General features: G+C 35.2%; 1 protein-coding gene across 2 annotated transcripts in view; it reads left to right on the forward strand.

Moving 5' to 3' along the window:
• Nucleotides 1-25459, forward strand: part of LOC145675647 (uncharacterized) — a 920247-nt gene that overhangs the window by 663715 nt on the left and 231073 nt on the right. For both annotated transcript variants that reach the window (XM_081746206.1, XM_081746207.1), the window contains exon 8: nt 17925-18142. In XM_081746206.1, the coding sequence (XP_081602332.1) occupies nt 17925-18142 (218 nt within the window). The remainder of the gene's footprint in view (nt 1-17924; nt 18143-25459) is intronic.

The raw sequence follows: 25459 nt of genomic DNA on the forward strand, positions 1-25459 counted from the left end.
TTGTAGTTCGAGTAGTATGTGTATATTTGTAATGTAGTATCAGTGATAGTGGTAGTTAAGTGATGAAAGAGTGTGTTGGACAGTGTAGTATTTACTATGCGATAAATTCTTTATTATTCCGTCATTAAGTGAACTCATACACGATATTTAATAGTGAACGTAATATAGTATAATGATTCCGTGTACAAGGTCACATTCAGTTGTTCAAGGGTTGATTACATCGTCGCTAGCCCTAGTGTCAAAAGTCAGTACTAACTGCCATTCGCATGTCAATGTTCTTAGTGATTTAGTTTTCGTGAAATTGACCTTTCTTTTCAAAATAAAACCTAGAAGGTATAATTCACAGCCCATATGAATGTACAGTTAGGTCAAGTGACCCAAAATTAATATATTCTGAAAATTTCAACATTCTGCTTAGTCTAGAACCTGAGATATTTAAGTAAATAAACAATACGTAAATTTTTAACAGAAGTTGAGCGATATGATGCTAGTTCTTCGCTTTGAAAATATATTAAATGTCCATTTTTCTTCGTGGCTGTAGAATTTCATTGTTGATGCAGAATTTTATAAACATTAGACATTATCGCGGATAATTCTAGTTTCAGTGAACATACATAGGATTTTTTTTCTTTCCTCTTAATAAAGCTACCAGGTATTACATAGTATTGTGTGTGGGATGAAAGAGTCTCGGGTTCGAGTGAGGTTGTCGTGCGGTGATCGGAGCGGGAAATGTTTGTAGTGATTATAGATTTTAAAGTATTATGATGAAATGTGTAAATAGGCTGGGCGTAGATAGAGGAAACAGGGTGTTTGTAGAATATAGCGTCGTGGCAAATGAATATTAATGTGAATATGAATATTAATAAGTATATGAATATTGTAGTAAATGAATATAGAATATAGGACACCCATATGGTTAAATATATAGTAGCCCAGTGAATACTTCGCCGCGTGTTGATATATAGATATTGAATAGAGACGTATAGCTACAAACATCTCAGGTTCCGACCCCTGCACCATAATATCACGCGGACCGGAGGGCGATATATAGCCGGACTATGGTAGTACTTTGTAGTTTTATGTGTTATAATAATAATCAACCATAGTAATACCATCTGATAGAATAGGTAGCATCATATAATCGCTGACTAGACATATTGAATAATAAATTATGAAAAGACAGTAGTAGTTATACAACAGGGCTGTAGTGAATTATATTTTCTGGTCGGTTTTTTAAAATAGAATATCCTGCTCCGTGAGATTTTTTTTCCCACGTTACCTACTCGGGCTAGCTTACAATGTTCATGGAGGCGACAGCTCTGACTGGGTACAGAATCAAAACAATTAGTTATTGAAATTTATTTTCGCGTACCCGGATGTCGACCCCTAGTCCCTTTAAGTATTTCATTTCTTTTCTTAGTTTAATTAGACGAGGGAAATTAACGACATCCCAGACCGTGGCGTGTCTGCGCGGGGTAGCTATCGGTGAGGTTTGGCATAGAAATCACCGATCCAAAATTCAGTTTATTTATTTTTTTTTTATTTCGGCAAATCATTAGTTAGGGATATCTTAGATAATACTTCTATTCTAGTTTCATTACTGTCCTCGAACCTTCTTAGTTTTTCTAAGGGGTCGAATATTTTTTTTTCTTAGAGATTTCAAAATTGGGGACGCAGTTACCTGGTCCCTTTTCCCCTCTCCTTTTTTCCTGCTGGTCTGGGCCGGATACGGGGATCGGATTTCAATCTTACAAGCCAACTCTTGTGGGATTGGGATCTGATGGACACAGAACTTGCATCCTTGGCAGCAGGGCGCCCCTTGAGTCTACGTATTTGAGTAGACCACCCCTTTTGGCATGTTAAGAATATTTTGGCTATGGATTTTGTTGAGAGCGAAATTCGACTTCTAACTTTGTAGCGTTAGTTATTTCTCACTTAAGTCTTTGGCGCCCCTATTCTTCGTCTTCCTTCTTCTCTATCTCTCTCTCTGTCTTCATTTCTTCAAGTTTTTTTTTAATTTTTTTTTCAACCTTCCCCCCACCGAGATTTTGAACTTGTTACTTACGATTTATTTAACGTACAACTCTGATCTGAAATTACCAGCTGAGACGTTGCAAGACACGATTCATGAATGGAGTAGATAATGATTGGGTCCTCCATCACATTTTGACCTATCGCTGAAATGAACAAAGACTTAGTATTTAACGACACTTCGATTACGTTCTTTCACCGTCGTTCCTCTTAAGTTTTTTTTAATCCGTTGGTCACTTTCCTTTCTGTTTCGGTTTTCAATTACTTTTTAGTTAACCTGGGCCCAGAAATTGTATTTTGATTTACCTAGTTATATCTAGAAATGCTCTGTGTTACGTGCCTGCCTCACAAAGTTTTTTTTTCATTATTTAAGCACGAATTTAGTATATAAAAGTTAAAAATTTATAGACGCGCGGTATCAGATAAAACTCAATTCTTTTCCATATGTAATGTTGGAAGTCATTTGTTTTCTTGGACAATGTTGCAACCTTCTTAGAATTTATTGTTGGGGATGATTAATTTAAATGTGTGCGCATTTATTATAAATATATATATATATAGAGAGAGAGAGAGAAATAAATACTTCGAAATGTATGTGTAATTAGTATGTGAATATGATGTTAAAGTAAAAGTATGATATTAAATGTATTATGAATATATGTAAGAGCGCTCGTGTCTGTCCCCCCTAAACGTGTATTGGTTGCTATAGTTTTACCAGTGAGTTTTCTGACGAATTTAAGAATGTAGATTTTGTCGAGAATACCGCCGTGCACTTAAATAATTTTCCTTTTCTTCTGAATCAATGTAAATGATAACCTATGTAATTATGTAATGGCATGCATTGAAAAGTAACGGCAGGTCTAAACGTAACCCATACCATAACGAATATTATTCCTGAACGACTAACCTAAAACCATTGTGGAAAGTGTACCTTGAATCCGTCTTACCTTCATATGTATCCTGTGATTTGACCAGTTTTTTTTTATCCTCAATTTGAACCATCATACTCCGTACACCTGTGGAAGATCATTTTTTTTTTAAATCCGAACCATGTATAAACATATACGAAAGTGATCCTAATGAAAGGTCTCGTGAAGTGTCCCAGTGTTGGATAAATAACTTGAAATTATTCAATTAATAAGTTGGAAATGGACCTTCTAAGAGGAGAAACATCCTCTGGTGAAAGTGATTTTCGAAATCCCTGGATGGATATAAAGCGTCGCAGTGTGCGATTGCAGATATAAACTGTTAAAAGTTATAAACCAAGTATAGACGACGAATGGTTTTGTAAACCAATAGATATATATATATATATATAGAGAGAGAGAGAGAGATAGATATATATATATAAACACGAACGAAGTTAAATGGAGCGAAATGTTCTGGACACTACGAGTAGTGCGTGATTTGTGATTTGAACGCTCAAAATTAGTAATATTTTAATGTCTCGACGTGAGGTAGAGACTCATAAGTTCTGATACACTTAAAAGTTTTTTTTCTTTCCTCTTTGTCCAATTTTTTTTTTAAATAAAATAAGTGTCTTCTTTGCGTATGTCGCAAATCATAATTTTGCTCTAGCATGCCTAAGATATGATATATGTAATAATTCCTTTTTCTTTTCTTTTGTCAATATGATCGAATATATAAAAATTTACTAAAATATAACACTATGTACTCTATTAATATATAACTAAGAATTTGTGCTTTTAATATTTTTTTTCATAATTATTTGTTTGTCTTCTCTTTTCACTATGAATGTAATAAACTATTTGTACCCTTGTAGCTAGTTGATTTTCCTTTAAACATATATACACTGTCCTGAGTGAGTGAGTGTGTGAATGCATGATAGATTTAATTTAAGTAATTTTAGTGATATCATTTGTCATATTAACATCTGTAATATATGTGTCATGTTTTAATATATATGTTAAGGTAAATAACCTAGGTTATGAAGGACCGTCACTAACGGTTTAAATCGGCTCGAGGAGTGAAGCAAAAATAGCAAGAATAAGCCTAAATACGACATCTTTCTTCCAGGAAGTTGAGATTCTTATTGATACGATACATAAATTTATATTGAGTTTATAAGTTTGATTTTTTTTTTCCTTGGCTAATTCATATGTGTGGTCGATCCTGGAGAACAGAGTTCAGATACTGGATGGTTATCAATCACCGGTTGGAATAACATTACCAAGAATGATTTCACTTTTCTCGTTTCCAGGTCTAGGTCTGGGCAACCCCATGATCGTGGTGCCTGGAGCTAGGTCTGGGTGGTATGAGGGAACATGTGTCTATTCTAAAGCATTCCAAAATTGATTAGTCGTTAATAATATTTAGAATGATTCATATTTCAAGGACTTTCCCAACCTTTTGCTATATTTCCGGAATTATCCAGTAATCTGTTTTCTTATTAAATACCATATTTCTTTTCTTTCTTCCTTACCTACCTCCTTCTTTTACCCTTCTACTTTCTTCTCTTTCTTTCCTATTTCTAATTGAAAGAAAACGGAGTCATGACAGAGTAGTCGCTATTGGCACGGTCAATAAGTTGTTTAGATGAGTTTTCTTCGGGAGTCCGATATGGAATAATTAACAATAACAAGAAAGTTTATTGGAATTCACTTTATTAGAAAATAATCTGGATTTCGATCAGTAGGTGATGTTTCGTCAATCGTCCTCGTTAAAGAGAATTAATTTTAGCGACTCCTCTCCAGTACATTGCGCTTTTATTATTTTCTTCGTTTACATATTTTTTTTTGTTTTCTTTCAATTTTGGCGACCGTTGACATAGGACAGTTACCATGGAAACAATTGTTTTCCCTGGTAACGGATCTGAAATTATTTATTAAACACTGTTTAGGATCGAGCACATATTGACTTGGCCACAAAGATGAATAATTAAAAAGTCACAGTGAGATTAAATAATTATAGTCATTGGCTATTCTGCTATCTTTGTCTCTCTCTGTAGAAAGGGGGAAATGAAGGAATTTGTCAAAGTGACTTCTAAAATTTGAAAATGCTGGAAGTTGACCCAAGGAGGGAATTAGATAGGAGTCCCTTAATTTATGAATAGTACCTGAATAATAAGTCTTGTTAGTTGATAAGTATATAATTGCATGTGTTTATATTGTGTCTTTTTGGGTGTAAGCTATGGCAACCAATAGAGAAGTCGTATCACACGAGAACGCGGAAGTCTCATGTACACAATGTACATTAGAAAGTAGTGAGAAAAGAGCTCGCGTCTCCCGTAGGCTAGTGAGGTGTCACGAATGTGGGCTGAAATGGATTCATTTCAGTTGTACCAATTTAGAGGATACTGCGGAAAATGCAGAAAAGGTCCGGGCTGGTGAGATAGTTAAATACTGCAAAGAATGTGAGGGGAAGCTCCACCAGTCGCGTGAACCCATGCGTTTATCCTCTGAAAAAGAAAATGAACATCCCGATTCGGACGGTGAACGAGGGTATAGTACCCCGAAGAACCGAGGCCAAATATCTCCAGTGGAGATATCTGACCTCGATGATGATGAAAGAGATGGGGATCCAGTTGGTGATAAACCCAAAGAAAAGAAAAGGAAGACTGGGTCATCTAATAATGACGCTCTCCTCCTTTCATTGCAACAAATGCTACAGGAAATGAGACGCGAAATGAATGAAAATAGCCTGGAAATGAGACGCGAAATGAATGAAAATAGCCGGGAAATGAGACGCGAAATGAATAAGAATAGCCGGGAAATGAATGAAAAAATAGATGCCTCGAACCGAGAAACCGAATCTCGATTCGAAGTATTAACTCACAAAATAGACAACATATGTTTGGACTTTGCTTCCTCAATAAACAAATTGAGAGAGCAAACGTCTACTGACATCGATTTGGTCAGATGCGAGGCTCAACAGTCCCTAAAGCAATTTCAGCAGGAGACTGAGGGTAAATTAGAGCATGTAAATTCTGAAATTGAAGAAATGGATACAAAATTACATAAAATCGACAATAAACTAGAAACACAGCAGGCCGAAATTGATAGTTTAAAGTCAACCTTGTCAGACTTATCATTGAAAACCGAACTGGAAGTAACTGACCAGAAAATTTCGAAAATTCAGAACGACATAGTAAATATTCGAAAAGAAATGACAAAATCTAGTCGCGAAAAATCAGAGGTAACCTATACTTTCCCCGGTAGCGATTTCTCAGAAATATTACCTGCGATAACAACTACATGTAGCGCAGGAAAAGAAAATTTAACGTCAGTTGATGTACGGGATATTGCGACTCACTACCCCATGTATCGGTCAGAACCAAAGTCGTGGTTCAATTCTAATAGTGTGCCGAATCAGTCGAGTGTTGTGACGACTACGGTCACTAGCGTGAGTGCTCCCTCCTTACATGGAGGTATACAATCACATAGCGTGTTGCCGGGAAAAGGAGATGGGTGCCATTCTGAGTCGTTGTTCATGGGTGCGATTGGTCCGGGGATGGAGCCCAACATACTCAATACGACCAATAGAATCCCTTTTAATTACATGGGTAATTATAACACCGCTACTACGTCGTCGGTGGTAAATCCGGTGACGACTCCGATTGTGCAGGATAATATGTTAATTCCCAGTAACTATTCCCCTGCTTATGTTAGTATGGGTTCCAAGGTTTCGCTGAGGGACATCGAACGTTTTCCCACTTTTGACGGGAATATTACCAATGGACAGCCTCGTGTTTTTCTGCGTAGATTGCAGCATTGTTTAGAAATGTATCGGCTGACCGATAGAGAACGTTTACAAATAGTTGAAAAACTTTTAATTGCAGCATCAGGCGCGTGGTTTGCTTCTATTAAATATAGAATCCATACGTTTGACGATTTCCTGATCCTTTTCAAGGAAGAATACTGCAATGAACATATAGAGAGGCTTCAGAAACGCAACCTCCAATCTTTAAGATATGATCGAGCCAAGTATGGGTCCCTTCTGGACTATGCTTGGAAGATCATAGAATTGTACTATCAGATTGCAGAAAATCCATCGCAAGCCGAGCTAGTGGACATAATAGTGAACGCTCTTCCACCAGATGAGTCGCGGGCTATTGCTTCCCACTTGTGCCAAACGGTGCGAGAAGTTACGTCACGCCTAGCTGCCCTGTGTGGGAAAGAAACTGGAGGCCCACCAAAGAGGTATTTCGCCAGACAGGCAAAAATTGTGAAACCCGTGAAAAGCAAGGCAACGGCTAGTTGCCAAACAGACTTTCTGAGTTACACCCAAGCTGGATCTCGCTATCCGAGTGGGAGTGGCTCAGAAAGCAATCAATATAATGGTCGACGTCTGTTCCGTAACCGACCGATGTTTAACAATCGCCGGGGTTATCGCCCCTATGACCGCACAATGGGGGAATCGAACCCGAATAGGGACGATAATAGGAGGAACTTTAACGGGGCGTACCGGAGAAGAGAAAACGGTAATGGTCAAAACGGCAATGTTAACAATAACTGTGCAAGTAGATCTCAGAATTCTGCCCCTTCGCAAATACCAACTAATGGCGGAAATGGAATTCTAGCCACTCGAGGGATTGATAGTCGCGAGACCGCTGTCAAATCGACAAACTAATTCCGCAACTACCTGGTGAAATGAGGAAGGATAGTTATATGAGTTGTCTCTTTCAATATCTCAGCTGGAACTCCTGTCAGTTCTGTTCCTTTGTGAACATTTGAGCAGTTAAATTATTGAAAAATTGCGCTGTATTACACAATCTAAAAGGTGAAAGTATCGGAACTCACAATTTCCAAAATCTTAAGCTTTTCAACTGTACTGAGGACAAAAAACGGGAACTTCTATCTCAATACCCAAAGTGAATGTTACACTGTCTCATTTGAGTGTATGAGAGTATGAGTGAGTAGTTAGTTTATTAATATTAATACATGTTAATTCTATTCGACAAAATTTTGTTATTCAAACAAAATTTTTTTTAACGACGCCGGGAAACTGTAATATGCCATTACAGTCTAATGATATTATGTTTTTAATAGGAGGGTGCCCGAAATTTTTTGCACCGACTGTACTTGATGTTTAACAAAAAATTTCTGGCTGTTCATATAATTCGTAATTTTATTTGTTATTCTATTTCAAATTAACATGGAAAAACTGTAAAAAATTCATTGGGAATGATAGTTTTGGGAATCAATATCTTTATTTATATTTTAAATTAGTTATAAGTTTTGCATATGTATATGTAAATGGATTATTACAATTCTTACGGTGTCAGTGCTATCCGAAAATATAGATCCACTATTGGACGGAACTTTCCAGATCAAATAACCAATCTAAAATTCGACAGAATTTTCAGGACCACCCTTCACCTCTCTTTTAGATACCTAGGTCCTTCTAAAATCTAGTTTAATCCAGATTTTACCAAATTTTATTCGCTTCAAAGCCCCACCGCCAAAATGCTTAGTTTTGATTGGCTGATAAACCCACGCTATGATATTAGGGCGCAATTATTCCATTCCAAGCCGGAAAATCTTGCTGACAACAGCCAGATTTCGATCGTCGAGCTTAAAAGGTCGCAACGGAGTGAGAAAAACTGCAAACAACGTAATATTTGGGAGTTTTTTAACCTAAAATCGTTGGAAGTCTTTAGGAGCCAAAAAACTATTAAATTTCATACTAAAACTGAACTGAAATAGGAAGTGCAACATTGCAACGCCATGTTGAGCAGATATTGTTAGTTATGGACAGGCTTTGTAAAGTGCATCAGTTTGCGAGTTTTCTTAGGAATCTATAAACAGTTTCGGAGGAGTGGCGTTTTCTCCCTTAAAATATTCTTATCCTTAAAATTATTCCTTTTCTAGTTACGTAAGGCCTGCCTCACTACCGTTTGTGTTCGTGTATGTAGTGGATGTGATTTCTTTTTGTATTTATCTATTAGTAACATGGCGGTATTTAATTTTGTGGTAGTCAGTCCAGTAATCACAATGCACGTGTAAATTTCAGTAAGGGCTCCTATCTGACTCCCAAATTGGGAGTACGGCTTCCAGCGGGATGAGTTGAACATTCAGTTTGTTCCGGGTTCCTGCCCCTTCAGGGCAGGGGTCCTATTGCTAGCTAATACTCCGATATGTCCCCTCAGGGCATCGATTAAACAGGTTGATTTCAAGAATATGATTTAGTAAATATAAGGGCCAGTTGGCCCTGTTCATTTCTTTCCTTTCGTTACCTTTCATAGAGCCGATTTAACAGGGTAAAATCTGAATGATTTCTGTGTATATTTATTAGTATAACATGTATTAATGTAGTGTGTAGTATGAATGTGGCATGATGTGTCTTGTAGTTCGAGTAGTATGTGTATATTTGTAATGTAGTATCAGTGATAGTGGTAGTTAAGTGATGAAAGAGTGTGTTGGACAGTGTAGTATTTACTATGCGATAAATTCTTTATTATTCCGTCATTAAGTGAACTCATACACGATATTTAATAGTGAACGTAATATAGTATAATGATTCCGTGTACAAGGTCACATTCAGTTGTTCAAGGGTTGATTACATCGTCGCTAGCCCTAGTGTCAAAAGTCAGTACTAACTGCCATTCGCATGTCAATGTTCTTAGTGATTTAGTTTTCGTGAAATTGACCTTTCTTTTCAAAATAAAACCTAGAAGGTATAATTCACAGCCCATATGAATGTACAGTTAGGTCAAGTGACCCAAAATTAATATATTCTGAAAATTTCAACATTCTGCTTAGTCTAGAACCTGAGATATTTAAGTAAATAAACAATACGTAAATTTTTAACAGAAGTTGAGCGATATGATGCTAGTTCTTCGCTTTGAAAATATATTAAATGTCCATTTTTCTTCGTGGCTGTAGAATTTCATTGTTGATGCAGAATTTTATAAACATTAGACATTATCGCGGATAATTCTAGTTTCAGTGAACATACATAGGATTTTTTTTCTTTCCTCTTAATAAAGCTACCAGGTATTACATAGTATTGTGTGTGGGATGAAAGAGTCTCGGGTTCGAGTGAGGTTGTCGTGCGGTGATCGGAGCGGGAAATGTTTGTAGTGATTATAGATTTTAAAGTATTATGATGAAATGTGTAAATAGGCTGGGCGTAGATAGAGGAAACAGGGTGTTTGTAGAATATAGCGTCGTGGCAAATGAATATTAATGTGAATATGAATATTAATAAGTATATGAATATTGTAGTAAATGAATATAGAATATAGGACACCCATATGGTTAAATATATAGTAGCCCAGTGAATACTTCGCCGCGTGTTGATATATAGATATTGAATAGAGACGTATAGCTACAAACATCTCAGGTTCCGACCCCTGCACCATAATATCACGCGGACCGGAGGGCGATATATAGCCGGACTATGGTAGTACTTTGTAGTTTTATGTGTTATAATAATAATCAACCATAGTAATACCATCTGATAGAATAGGTAGCATCATATAATCGCTGACTAGACATATTGAATAATAAATTATGAAAAGACAGTAGTAGTTATACAACAGGGCTGTAGTGAATTATATTTTCTGGTCGGTTTTTTAAAATAGAATATCCTGCTCCGTGAGATTTTTTTTCCCACGTTACCTACTCGGGCTAGCTTACAATGTTCATGGAGGCGACAGCTCTGACTGGGTACAGAATCAAAACAATTAGTTATTGAAATTTATTTTCGCGTACCCGGATGTCGACCCCTAGTCCCTTTAAGTATTTCATTTCTTTTCTTAGTTTAATTAGACGAGGGAAATTAACGACATCCCAGACCGTGGCGTGTCTGCGCGGGGTAGCTATCGGTGAGGTTTGGCATAGAAATCACCGATCCAAAATTCAGTTTATTTAATTTTTTTTTTATTTCGGCAAATCATTAGTTAGGGATATCTTAGATAATACTTCTATTCTAGTTTCATTACTGTCCTCGAACCTTCTTAGTTTTTCTAAGGGGTCGAATATTTTTTTTCTTAGAGATTTCAAAATTGGGGACGCAGTTACCTGGTCCCTTTTCCCCTCTCCTTTTTTCCTGCTGGTCTGGGCCGGATACGGGGATCGGATTTCAATCTTACAAGCCAACTCTTGTGGGATTGGGATCTGATGGACACAGAACTTGCATCCTTGGCAGCAGGGCGCCCCTTGAGTCTACGTATTTGAGTAGACCACCCCTTTTGGCATGTTAAGAATATTTTGGCTATGGATTTTGTTGAGAGCGAAATTCGACTTCTAACTTTGTAGCGTTAGTTATTTCTCACTTAAGTCTTTGGCGCCCCTATTCTTCGTCTTCCTTCTTCTCTATCTCTCTCTCTGTCTTCATTTCTTCAAGTTTTTTTTTTAATTTTTTTTTCAACCTTCCCCCCCCCCCCCGAGATTTTGAACTTGTTACTTACGATTTATTTAACGTACAACTCTGATCTGAAATTACCAGCTGAGACGTTGCAAGACACGATTCATGAATGGAGTAGATAATGATTGGGTCCTCCATCACATTTTGACCTATCGCTGAAATGAACAAAGACTTAGTATTTGACGACACTTCGATTACGTTCTTTCACCGTCGTTCCTCTTAAGTTTTTTTTTAATCCGTTGGTCACTTTCCTTTCTGTTTCGGTTTTCAATTACTTTTTAGTTAACCTGGGCCCAGAAATTGTATTTTGATTTACCTAGTTATATCTAGAAATGCTCTGTGTTACGTGCCTGCCTCACAAAGTTTTTTTTTTCATTATTTAAGCACGAATTTAGTATATAAAAGTTAAAAATTTATAGACGCGCGGTATCAGATAAAACTCAATTCTTTTCCATATGTAATGTTGGAAGTCATTTGTTTTCTTGGACAATGTTGCAACCTTCTTAGAATTTATTGTTGGGGATGATTAATTTAAATGTGTGCGCATTTATTATAAATATATATATATATAGAGAGAGAGAGAAATAAATACTTCGAAATGTATGTGTAATTAGTATGTGAATATGATGTTAAAGTAAAAGTATGATATTAAATGTATTATGAATATATGTAAGAGCGCTCGTGTCTGTCCCCCCTAAACGTGTATTGGTTGCTATAGTTTTACCAGTGAGTTTTCTGACGAATTTAAGAATGTAGATTTTGTCGAGAATACCGCCGTGCACTTAAATAATTTTCCTTTTCTTCTGAATCAATGTAAATGATAACCTATGTAATTATGTAATGGCATGCATTGAAAAGTAACGGCAGGTCTAAACGTAACCCATACCATAACGAATATTATTCCTGAACGACTAACCTAAAACCATTGTGGAAAGTGTACCTTGAATCCGTCTTACCTTCATATGTATCCTGTGATTTGACCAGTTTTTTTTTATCCTCAATTTGAACCATCATACTCCGTACACCTGTGGAAGATCATTTTTTTTTTTTAAATCCGAACCATGTATAAACATATACGAAAGTGATCCTAATGAAAGGTCTCGTGAAGTGTCCCAGTGTTGGATAAATAACTTGAAATTATTCAATTAATAAGTTGGAAATGGACTTTCTAAGAGGAGAAACATCCTCTGGTGAAAGTGATTTTCGAAATCCCTGGATGGATATAAAGCGTCGCAGTGTGCGATTGCAGATATAAACTGTTAAAAGTTATAAACCAAGTATAGACGACGAATGGTTTTGTAAACCAATAGATATATATATATATATATATAGATATATATATATATATATATAAACACGAACGAAGTTAAATGGAGCGAAATGTTCTGGACACTACGAGTAGTGCGTGATTTGTGATTTGAACGCTCAAAATTAGTAATATTTTAATGTCTCGACGTGAGGTAGAGACTCATAAGTTCTGATACACTTAAAAGTTTTTTTTCTTTCCTCTTTGTCCAATTTTTTTTTTAAATAAAATAAGTGTCTTCTTTGCGTATGTCGCAAATCATAATTTTGCTCTAGCATGCCTAAGATATGATATATGTAATAATTCCTTTTTCTTTTCTTTTGTCAATATGATCGAATATATAAAAATTTACTAAAATATAACCCTATGTACTCTATTAATATATAACTAAGAATTTGTGCTTTTAATATTTTTTTTTCATAATTATTTGTTTGTCTTCTCTTTTCACTATGAATGTAATAAACTATTTGTACCCTTGTAGCTAGTTGATTTTCCTTTAAACATATATACACTGTCCTGAGTGAGTGAGTGTGTGAATGCATGATAGATTTAATTTAAGTAATTTTAGTGATATCATTTGTCATATTAACATCTGTAATATATGTGTCATGTTTTAATATATATGTTAAGGTAAATAACCTAGGTTATGAAGGACCGTCACTAACGGTTTAAATCGGCTCGAGGAGTGAAGCAAAAATAGCAAGAATAAGCCTAAATACGACATCTTTCTTCCAGGAAGTTGAGATTCTTATTGATACGATACATAAATTTATATTGAGTTTATAAGTTTGATTTTTTTTTTCCTTGGCTAATTCATATGTGTGGTCGATCCTGGAGAACAGAGTTCAGATACTGGATGGTTATCAATCACCGGTTGGAATAACATTACCAAGAATGATTTCACTTTTCTCGTTTCCAGGTCTAGGTCTGGGCAACCCCATGATCGTGGTGCCTGGAGCTAGGTCTGGGTGGTATGAGGGAACATGTGTCTATTCTAAAGCATTCCAAAATTGATTAGTCGTTAATAATATTTAGAATGATTCATATTTCAAGGACTTTCCCAACCTTTTGCTATATTTCCGGAATTATCCAGTAATCTGTTTTCTTATTAAATACCATATTTCTTTTCTTTCTTCCTTACCTACCTCCTTCTTTTACCCTTCTACTTTCTTCTCTTTCTTTCCTATTTCTAATTGAAAGAAAACGGAGTCATGACAGAGTAGTCGCTATTGGCACGGTCAATAAGTTGTTTAGATGAGTTTTCTTCGGGAGTCCGATATGGAATAATTAACAATAACAAGAAAGTTTATTGGAATTCACTTTATTAGAAAATAATCTGGATTTCGATCAGTAGGTGATGTTTCGTCAATCGTCCTCGTTAAAGAGAATTAATTTTAGCGACTCCTCTCCAGTACATTGCGCTTTTATTATTTTCTTCGTTTACATATTTTTTTTTTGTTTTCTTTCAAAGTTATACATATATACAAGAAAAATAACAGTGAAATTCGATATCCGAGTTGTATATTATTACATTACTATTATTTACGACATTACTTCTAATTTGCTTCATATAGTGCCGAAGAGAAGTGTTTTGCTCTGGAAGAACCTCTTCCGCTTTTTTTTTCTTTTCTCTGTCGAAAACAATGTGGAGTTTATATTGCTACCTTTTGTTACATGGCATACTAATATAGAGTATAACACAATAAAATCTGATAGATTAGAAACCAATTAGTACGTACTGTACATAAACCACTATTTTTCACCACTTGCTATATTTTTCATTCAATTTTCTTTGTCCACCTTCATAAGCAATAGCAACTTGGGACGAGCATAGCATGTGATATCTGGATGAAAAGTGAACTACTGCAGTCGAATACAGCAAAGAAGTTTTAGAGGAAAATAAGTTATCGGGGAGGTGGCTTTCTTGAGTGGCTGTCGTGTCGCATTTTGAGCATGTGTTATGACGGTATCCAAAGGGATAAAACAGGCCAGACTTCATTAGCGGTTAGCGATATGACAAAATGGATAGTAGCATTGCATTCCTAATCAAAACAGTCTTAACACATGTGCCATATGGCTACCTTTACATTTGAAAAAAATATCACAGAGTTCAAAATGGCGGATTTCAAGATGGCAGCAGAGATTCGTGATCTACTCTGCCCATTCTTCTTTTGCCAGTATATAGAACTACCACCGTTTGCATTGTCTATCTTTAACTATTTTTACGATTCAACAGTTTACTTGATGTATTTCAATAACATAGCATAGCCCTTCTCCCACCAACTTTGACCTCCTCCCCCTCCGTTTCTTATGGCGCTCAGCCGCTATAACTTTGCACATACACATATTTTCACATCCTCTATCAGGCGCACTATGTCTCATCCCGCAACTCGATTCATCCATTTGGATCCTTTACTTGTCATGGGGCATTTCTCACTCGGTTAGGACTTGACCGATATGATTCTATTCAAGTTTCCGTATTAAACTTTAGAGCAACAGGTTTTGCACTGAGAAAAAAATCGACTGGACACGCTGTTTTAGTGCTGAACGTTTTGGAGATTCCTGGATGCAGTTGTCACACGCGCCACATTTTCCAGCGTTGTTACAGTCCGAGATCGGCCGGGCGATCTTTTTCTCAGTGCAGAACCTGTTGCTCTAAAGTTCGATACTCAAATTTGAATATATCTTTTATCCGGAACAGAACCATGTGAGCCAAGTTCGAACCGAATGCGAAATGACCGCTGAGTAGTAATCACACAACCAACATTACTAATACACTCATTCCACAACAAACGCACGATGATCACCCCGCCACGGCATTGCGACTATGAAAACGCGCTATCGATTGATAGCCCTTGATCGCCGTATCCCCACCACAACTCATACAGCGTCCTCTCCAAATAATAGAGGTCTTTTTGCCGGACCCTGTATAATTTCTAAATGTATTCGAATAGGTAAAAAAAAAATATTTTTTATATATGATGCTCAGGCCGTGAAAATAAAATGTACACTCCTAAATAAGTTTTCCAAAAATTAATTTCTGCATTGTCGGTCGACACAAACAGCTGCATGCTTTCAACATTACTGAACAATGGGAAATAGGTAAGAAATTATTTTTTTAAAAAACCGGACAGATATACCATGTTAATAAAAATGTCTTAAACGTCAACAATCCAATATATAGCCCTGCTAACAAGTTATATAAATTGAGAGCTCGTGTTTTAACACATACATACCGTTTATACTCGAATATAAGCGCCCTTTTGTTTTCAAAGTATAGCCCTAAATTTGTGAGGGACATTTACAATCACGTAACACGTTTTCAGACAAATGATAAGCTTAGAAATAGCGGTAGATGCTTTTAGTTGTTGTTTCCTTGTAAGATTGTTTTATTGTTCCTACTTTTTAGATTAGTACGTATTTTATTTTTTCACAATACATATTCCACTACATGAAAATTCAAACATATTTTTCTAAATAGATATTGTTAGCGGCAACCCAATCTAGAAAGGTATATAATAAATCACTGGTTGTGCAGCCGTTAGTACAATACTTGCCCGATTTTTCTACACTGATCTTATACGAGTACAATGAGAAAGAAAAACTCAGTCGTACGTAAAAACGTAGGTTATATGCGTAAATCCTGTAGTTTTTGGACCTTACGTACAATCTTATGTAACACCCTACAGCAAACATATAACTAGAAACACATGTTTTACACACACTTTCCATATAATTGTTCCTAGCAAACGTACTCTCCGCACGAAAGAAAGAACTGTCTATATAGCCGGTAAGGATCTCACATACAGATGGACGTATGTAACATATAGTTGACATATGTAACATACATATACGTATGTAATATACGGAAAACTATTAGATGTCAGACATCCTGCAGTGGCATGATGTACCCTTCAAGCGAGAAAACGGCAATACGTATGTAACACACGGATAACGTATGCTCTGTATAGATTACCGTAGTAAATGTAAGGACTCCGTATATTTGTACAATATACCGTTGTCCGGATAACGAATTTTTCTCAGTATATTTATACCCGCGTAATAAACGGATTATCAACACCGATACAAAGTTTTTATTGGGATGGTTATGTTCGAATGTGTACTTATATTTTGGAGATTCTTTATTAGAGTACCACGGTATTTAGGACACTAGTAACAAAACAAGCGGAACATTTATATGAAACAATATACAAGTATATTGTAATAGCCCAGAGTCCCTGGCTCGATTGGCGGTGGAGACACTCAGTCGAAAAAGTGTAAAACGCTTTTTCACCCAGCCACTCTGAATGAGATTTTCCTGGGTTTTCCTCATTCACACCAGGCAAATGGCGGGGTGGTACCTAACTTATAGGTCCCCCCAGGCCGCTTCCTTTCTTCCTCAATCCTTTCTTCCTTCCCTTTCGCCGGATAATGTGCTCGCCGAGTGACGTCATCTCTCAAACATGATGGGCTAAATGTCCATAGATGGCAAAAGCCCGAAATCTAACTAAAATCCTTGTAATATCCCACTTGATTTTGTTCAAAACAACCGACATGTGCTTATTTACAAACATCAACCATGTGCGTTTTAGTACGGATTACTTTAGCTGCAGACGACAGAAACGCCAGCGACATCTGGTCATGTGACAACAAAGGAACCAACGCCACCGTCTCACCTGGAGCAAGTATATAAACGAGAGGTTTTCAGTGACAAGCATCAGCTTGTGACTGATCACCTCCTTCCTTTAGCTTGCTTCGGAGCTCTAGAAGATATATCTAACCCAAAGCCCTTAATTTGCTTGGAACTCTAGGCTTCCTCTCTTCCCTCTCAGCTTGTTCAGAGCTTTGTTGGAACTCCTAACCTTAGTCACCTAGCTTGCTTCGGAACTCTGTGATTCTTAACACCCTCTGCTTGCTTGGAGCATTGGGGATCCTAAAATCCACTCCACCTGGCTTGATTCGGAGCTCTATGAAAATCCTACCTGAGTTGCTCGGGCCTAAGGTCACTTCTCTTAACTCAGAATTAAAGAAATTGCATTGAAGGGATATTTGTAATATTCTGTTTATAAGGGATTTTATAATAAAAGTCGGTAGTGGGAAACGATTCCGGTCTGTAATTTGCACTACCTGTACCTGCACATGCATAACTTTACAATATTCTCAAGAGCAGACTTGTATTTCTTGTCTACATTAATACAATACAATCAAGACAATATCAATAAGAATTATGTTATATCCTACATTATTTTTCTTGCAGATGCAATTACGATTACTTAGAAATTATAGAAGTGATACCACCAGGAACACAACGGAACAACCAATCAACGCCAGCTCCTCAACGGTTGTGTGGAGATCGAAGCAGACGTTTGAAGCTTTACCATTATGTTAGCAAAGGATCAAGGCTAAAGCTACGGTTTGTGTCTGACTTCTCCCATCATTATGGCGGATTCAAAGCAAGAGTCTCCATGGAAAATGGTAAGTAATTTGTCTCCTTAATTGGAGAAACTTCTTTATTTTTTTGAGACAATGCAAAACAATGAATTTCTGAAATCATTTTACCAGGTGTTGATCAATTTAACGTTTCTAATTTACTTTGTTTCCGAAACAATTTATATATATGCAAAGTGTGTGTACTTACAAATGACGCCCATGGACCAAGAAAACTATTCTATGGTTAAAATAAAACAAAAATGTTATATAATGATATATTCTCCATTACATCCTTCAAGTGACAGGAATATCTAAAAATTTTACTATAGGCAACGTCACACAAACATTTTGAATCATTGGAATTAGTCTACGAATCCATTAAGCAGTTACGTCAATTCCCACCAGATGGCAGTTTAAGCCCGTATGCAGAGTATATGGATCTTATATGAGTAATGACACACCAGCCTTTTTTGTGGCTAGGGGTCTTTATATGTCTATATGTAGAAATCTTTCCTTTGCTTTCTTTCAAATTTCTCACAATCTTTCTTCCTTCTTCTCGTATTAATTCATACAAAAGTTTAATAGAAAAAGTAGTTTAAAAGCTACTAGTTTTCATCTTCGTCTTCAGTGCCTTATGCACGCATTTGAGAAATTGCTACAGCCTGTGGGGACAGTCTTTTTAGGGGTACTGGACATTTGTTTCAGATGCTTTGATTGGTTGATAGTTTATTTCATGCTTTTTCATTGGTAAATTTTATTGACCATAACTGAGAATGGAGCGTCATGTATGTAATATCTATTTACTCTGGTACATGTTGATACTAACGCCATCTATTAACATAGATACTAATTATAACAAGGCCCAAGAAGTCACATCTTTAGCAGCTTATTTATATTTAGTTGTTCGTTGTTGTATAATTTGTAGCAAGTGTGTCATTTCTATTCATTGCTAATAGATGGGACAGTATCAGCGCCTATCGACTTCAATCTGGAAAGGATTGATGTAACTATTTGATGCGTTCATAGATCAATATTATGGTCCAAAATTTATCTAGGAGGTTGCCACATTAAATTTTTGATTGGCCGTAGCGTCCGAGGGAGACCGAAGAAAATATTCCATTATGTATAACATTTTTTGGTTTATCTTAATCTATAGAATAGTTTTTGTGGTAAGCAAGCGTCATTCCAAGAACACACGACTTGTAATTAATACATATTGTTTAATAAATAAGACATTTTTGAAACTAATATATAATTGCGAAATTCATCTAGTACACCAAGTATTAATCTTATAGATGCTCACTACTACAATAAAAAACAAGATAATCAATATTTATTTTCAAAAGCACATTTGAATTTCAATATCTACAGCTGTATAATGCAATAAATACCTAAGTTAATCTAGAAATGGCAATTTAATATGCACAAAAATATGCAACCTGTTTTTGACACTAAAATTATTGGAAATTGTATAATAATATTCACTGGTATCGTATTAAATTCTGCGTATGTGCATTCGTTTATGTTAATAAAGAATCAAAACCATTTACATGAATAATAACCACTTTGCATTATACAGTCAGAAATGTATGTATAAGATTACACTAACATCAGTGTAATTTATATCTGGTTTTGCGAGTATTAATTTTCTAAGTAAATCTTACACTTTGATTCTTAAGTATGTCATATCTAATATGAGATTTTTCATACATCATACGAAGTGTATTTAAAAAGTATTAAACCTTATTTTTTTCCAATAAGCGGGAGACTTCCTTCAGTGTAAATGTAGAGGGGACACTCATGCGCAGTCGCGAATATTTTCCCGCCCGCAGAAGTCACTGGCAGTCGGCCAACGAGTGTAGTGAGCAGTCGTCAGATTTCCGTTTTTTGTAAAATGCCAGGAAAACATGAGAAGCGATGTTGCATCAAAATTTCCTAAAAGCTTGGCGATACCCAAACGGAAACCTTCAATCGAATCGGTACATTCAATTTTGAACAAGAGATTGGACATAAGGAGAGTATCGGCAAAATTTGATTCAGGATTTCATCGCCAAACACAACATTCCTGTGTGTCGCAGGCTCTCTTACTCACACTACATGGCTCCGTATGTCTTTTGGTTATTTCGCAAGCTGAAAATGCCACTGAAAAAAAAACCGATTGAGCCAAGAGAAGACATCATGCAGATTGCGACGACATGGTTGCTCACCATTTCAAAAACTGCGTTTCAGAAGTGTTTCCAACAATGTCATTAGCGCTGGGAGAAATGTGTGCATTACCAAGGAGACTACCTTAAAGGGGATTAGTGTTTCGGGTTTCCAAATCAATAAATGTATTTTTGCCAACCAAAGGTTCGATGCTTTTTCAATACACTTCGTAATTTCAATTCAACAGTCTAATATCAAAGTAAATCGCTTTTTTCTTTTCTTTTGGATATTTTTTTATAATCTAAACATAACATAGTTTCGAGGTAAAATTTATTAAAATCGCTGTAAATCGGAATGAATTTATTTTTTTATTAGTTGCGAGTTTAAATGGTGACGTTATCATAGAAGTTATTTGTTCCCGTCAAAAAAACTAGGATGATGAATCGTGAAAATATCTGTGATAGAACATTAATAATAAATATTCATAAAATAAATGTTTGGATTCTATGTTAAGATAAAGTAGGTTTTATGTTATACAAAACTTACGAAAAAGTTTTGTATTTGCTGATGTTTCTCGTATCAAACATAAAAAATAAGTTGAACATATCGGCAGAATAAGCAATTGTTCTGAAGGATTATGATATTGTCGAAAAATATAATAAGAAAGATACTAAACAAGTATAGATATATCTCTCACTTATTAATTTTAATTAATTTCACTAACTATTACGAGATAACAGTAGTGAAAAATTTTCCGTTACAAAATATTTGTCAACATTATGTAAATCTTATTTAACTTTATTTTTTTTAACGCTTGATTCTTTTACACATTGATATTATATATTCACTTAATAATCACACGAAAGATTCAACATTCAATTAGTGCTATTTATAAAATTTCTTTAATGTACACGGCTTGATTGTCACTCTGTAGAACTGTTTTAGTCATGACCACAAGCATCATAATTTGTACACCTAATAAGACCTTTGATCAACATCGAATATTACATTGCATGATTTTTAATCACTTCACAGCCAACAGCACGTGCACTGTTAATATTCTTCAATGTCACATTTACATCTGAATTCTTCTACGTGTTATTTTACGAGGATAACATTTATTTGTTTTGTCCGTAACACTATTTTCACTTTGTTTATTTGTTTATTACTTACTTGAAAATTGACTTATACAGTTTAAAATAATAAATATTGTAATGAAAATATCCTTAAAACGCCCTCTAACGTAAACAAATACGGAATAATGTTAAATGTGTATTTGGTTTGCTATTTGAAATAATTTTATTTAATTAAAAAGCTAATGTTTTCTGTTTTTTGAGAGTCCATGTTCTCGTTCAAGACATGATTATGCTTTATTTGTCGGCATCATTTGTTTTGATGTGTTGCTTGTTATACAACCGTGTCGTCGCTTACCTGTTGTGTGAGACTTAACATACTGTGACGTGACATGTTTCTTTCCACAATTTACCCAGTTCAGTTTGAAAAAATTAACAGTAAAATTTCATGTTAATTAATAAGTAATATAGATGCAATGCGATAAAAAAAATACAGAGTATATTTGCTATTATGATTAATTATTATACAGGGTGAGTCAAAAAGAACCTTACAATTTGGAAAGCATATAGAAATTTATTGAGATTACTTACAGGAACGAGAGAGGTGTCAATCTGTAGCAACGCATTTCAAATTTAACATCAAAATCTCATTTTGGTTCGATGTGACTGCCGTTTGGTGATGCGGTAAACATCCGCCGGAACTCAATTTCTTCCCACACTCGTTCCAGCTGATCGGGCATAACTTCTACAACGGTAGCCTAGATGTGATTTCTCAGGTCTGCAAAATTGTCTGGTAGGAGCGGAACATACGTTCGATATTTAACAAAGCTCCACTGGAAGAAATCCGTAGGTGGTCTGGGGAGAGAGGTGGCCACGCAATTGGACTTACACGGCCAATCCATCTACGTGGGAAGCAAATATCAAGGAAATCTGGAACTTCCTTCAGGAAATGAGGTGTGCATCATCTTGCTGGTAGGAATATGTCACGTCTTATTGTTCGTCTTCATCTATCTGATAAATTTAAAAAATCAAATATAAGATACATGATATCAGTGTTCTGCATGAAGGTAAAAGGACTGTACACTTTAAATTTGCTAAGGGCACAAAACACACTACCTTTTCAATGTCACGGACGTGTTCAACAGTTCGTTGAGTGTATTCTCTGCCCCAGATTCTACAGTATTGGGTATTCATCATGCCACTGATACGAAATGTACTCTCATCGCTGAAGATAATTGTGTTAAGGAATGTCTCGTCGTCCTTTATCTGATCCAACTTTTCCACACAGAATTCTTTATGAGTAACCTTATCTATGGCAGTAATTTATTGTACCAATGTATATATGTATAGTTTCAAGTGTAAATGTTTACGTAGCACTCGCCAAACTGTCTTTTGTGGAATGTCTGTCACGTGAGATGCACGTTGTGTTGATTTTTTTTTAACTACGGGCAAAACATTTTCTAACCTGTTCGACAACAATAGCAGCAACGGGCGGACGAAATGGTGATTTCACATGACTAACAGAACAACCTTGTGTCAACTTTAAATTGTAAGCCTGCTTGGAGGTTTCTTACCTTGTTCCGGACGAAATCTACGCTTAACAGCCGTTGCAGAGTTCGTTTCATGAAATAACAATATACAACGAGCACGCTCCACACCACTGAAAGTCACCATTTTAAAAATGCAATACGGTGGCGTTTGCAGTGACGGAATGTGGTACTACGGCACTATGCGAGTCAAACTTGATGTGTTTTGCTACAAATTGACACATATATCGATTCTCTAAGTTATTTCAATGCATTTTTATATGCTTTCAAAGTTGTAAAAGTCATTTTTGACTAATCCTGTATATTGAAAGAGCTGTTCAAATCTCTTAAAACTTTATCGTTTTGAACTAATTATATGCTGAACTATTACAAGTAAAAAAAAAAGTCACTTAATATTTGGTCAAATTCGCAACAATGATAAATTATATCTAGTATGTAACACTAGAAGATCAGGAAGATGTTACTTTTTTTATCATAAATTTAATGAATTTATTTTTTCTGAATTTGTAACATCCTTGTATGTAATTCTCAGAAAATTAGTATATTTAATATTCTAGTTCAAATAGTTTGCATGTATAAGAATATTTAGATTCACAAAGTTCATTACGTAATATTTTTTCACTGTTATTCATAAAGTTTCTAGAAGTAGATTTCTAACTTCACATTAAGTAATGTTACTAGAATAAATTAGAAAGTTTTTTCATTAGTCAGAAAAGCAGAAGAATAGATTTTTAAATATTATTTTGAGATCTAATTTTTTATATTACCTGAGAGAAATTCCCTAGCCATTTGTTAAGTGTTGTGTAGTGTATGTTTTTCCTACCTGTTTTATCTGTTGTGTTAGATGTCACACCTTTTAAAGATTATTCCACTCTTTTTTGGATTAAACATTTTTTTTAAAAAAAAAGAAAAAGCTTTAAATGTATTGTAATACGAGTGGATTTTTTTCTATAGTAATGTGTTGAATCAATGACGTTCTCTTTTCCTTTTTTTGTTTCTTTTTCATTTTTATTTTAAATTTGTAGCTCGAGCACGACACCGTGGTAAGTAACATTTATTTCTATCACGAAATCCAACAAACCACTTTGTCTTTTTGCTATGCTTAATCTTACACTTTTCGAATTACAACTAATGAAAGATTATTGTCAGCTACTAGGTAGAGATATTTCAAACCAAGTGTTTCTATAAAAGAATTATCAAGAATATACAATTATACGTCCTAAACTAATTCAGTCAAAGATCTTGGAGTTACATTTGATACAAAACTAATAATAATAATATAATGAACATACTGTAGTTAATGAATCTCTCAAGATGTTAGGGTTCATAATTAGAACTGGAAAGGAATTTAACAATATTACCATACTAACAAAAATGTATTACTATTCCTATGTCCGATCAAAACTGCAAACGCTGCTGTGATTTGAAACCTATCGCAACAGCAATACCGACACCAACTGTAAAACGTCCAATCTAAATTTATCAAATACTTGGAATATAAGAGAACTGGAATCTATCAATCTTTTGAAAACTACCTAACACTAATAAACAACTTCTGTATCCCTGCATTTGAACAAAGGCGAAAAGTGATACATCTCATTTTTCTCCATAAAATGGTACCAAACGAGTTTAATTGTATGAATCTGATATCGACACTAAATTTTCAAGCCACTACACTTAAAACTCGTGCTAATAACTCTGGCCTGTCCTATTGCAAAAAAGCAAGGACTAACGTATTATTGAAATCATCGAACTGGAGAATATGCTCTTCTTATAACAAAATATGTATCGGACATGAAAATGATATATGTAATATGAACTATATGTTTAAGAAAACTATTGTAAATTTATTTTGTAATATACACCAATACTATAATTGCGCTTATGCCTGTTGTGTTGATGGCAAATAAATAATCAAATAAACTGAGTACATTGAAATAGTTGACTGAGAGGTTATTAAATAAAAATTAGAATTTAATATCACATTTTTGTTTCATTTTAAATATAACTTGTTTTGCTTTTGCCAGTTTCAAACTATCTCATTTTAAATAGTACTCGAAATCAACTTCTTACACAAACACTTGTCTCTTCTTCGTAAGCAAACAATATTTTTCTGAATTAATAGTGATCCAAATTTAATAATAATAGAATCCGAAAAATACGTTCTTTTCCAACAAAGCGTTTCCCTTAATCATGAAAATTGTTCATCCCTATACTTTATGTTTCACATACATTTTACGTTTCCTGAAATCCTTCTTTTTGAATACCCAGTTTCCTGACACTTTTCCTGTTGTCAAGCAAATCCATTCAAAATATCATCCTATCAACACCATGTTCTCTTTTTGGACTTTAGAAAGCTCTTATGTTTCTACATCTTTTGAGCAAGCATTCTGTGGAACAACCTTACTCTAGTATTTGTTAAGCGGAAGCATCTGCAATCAGATTATTAGCAGGAGAATCCATTATATTCTCACAAATCTTTATCTGCTGTTTCCTGATAGCCAATAAAAATATTGTATAACTTCAACAGCATAAACATATATATACAGAATGTCTCAAAAGTCCACTGACATAGGGTAACACTTTTATTATCAGAG

Source organism: Thermobia domestica, chromosome 18 (genome assembly GCF_964235325.1).
Source record: "Thermobia domestica chromosome 18, izTheDome1.hap1.1, whole genome shotgun sequence".
NCBI classification, from domain to species: Eukaryota; Metazoa; Arthropoda; class Insecta; order Zygentoma; family Lepismatidae; genus Thermobia; species Thermobia domestica.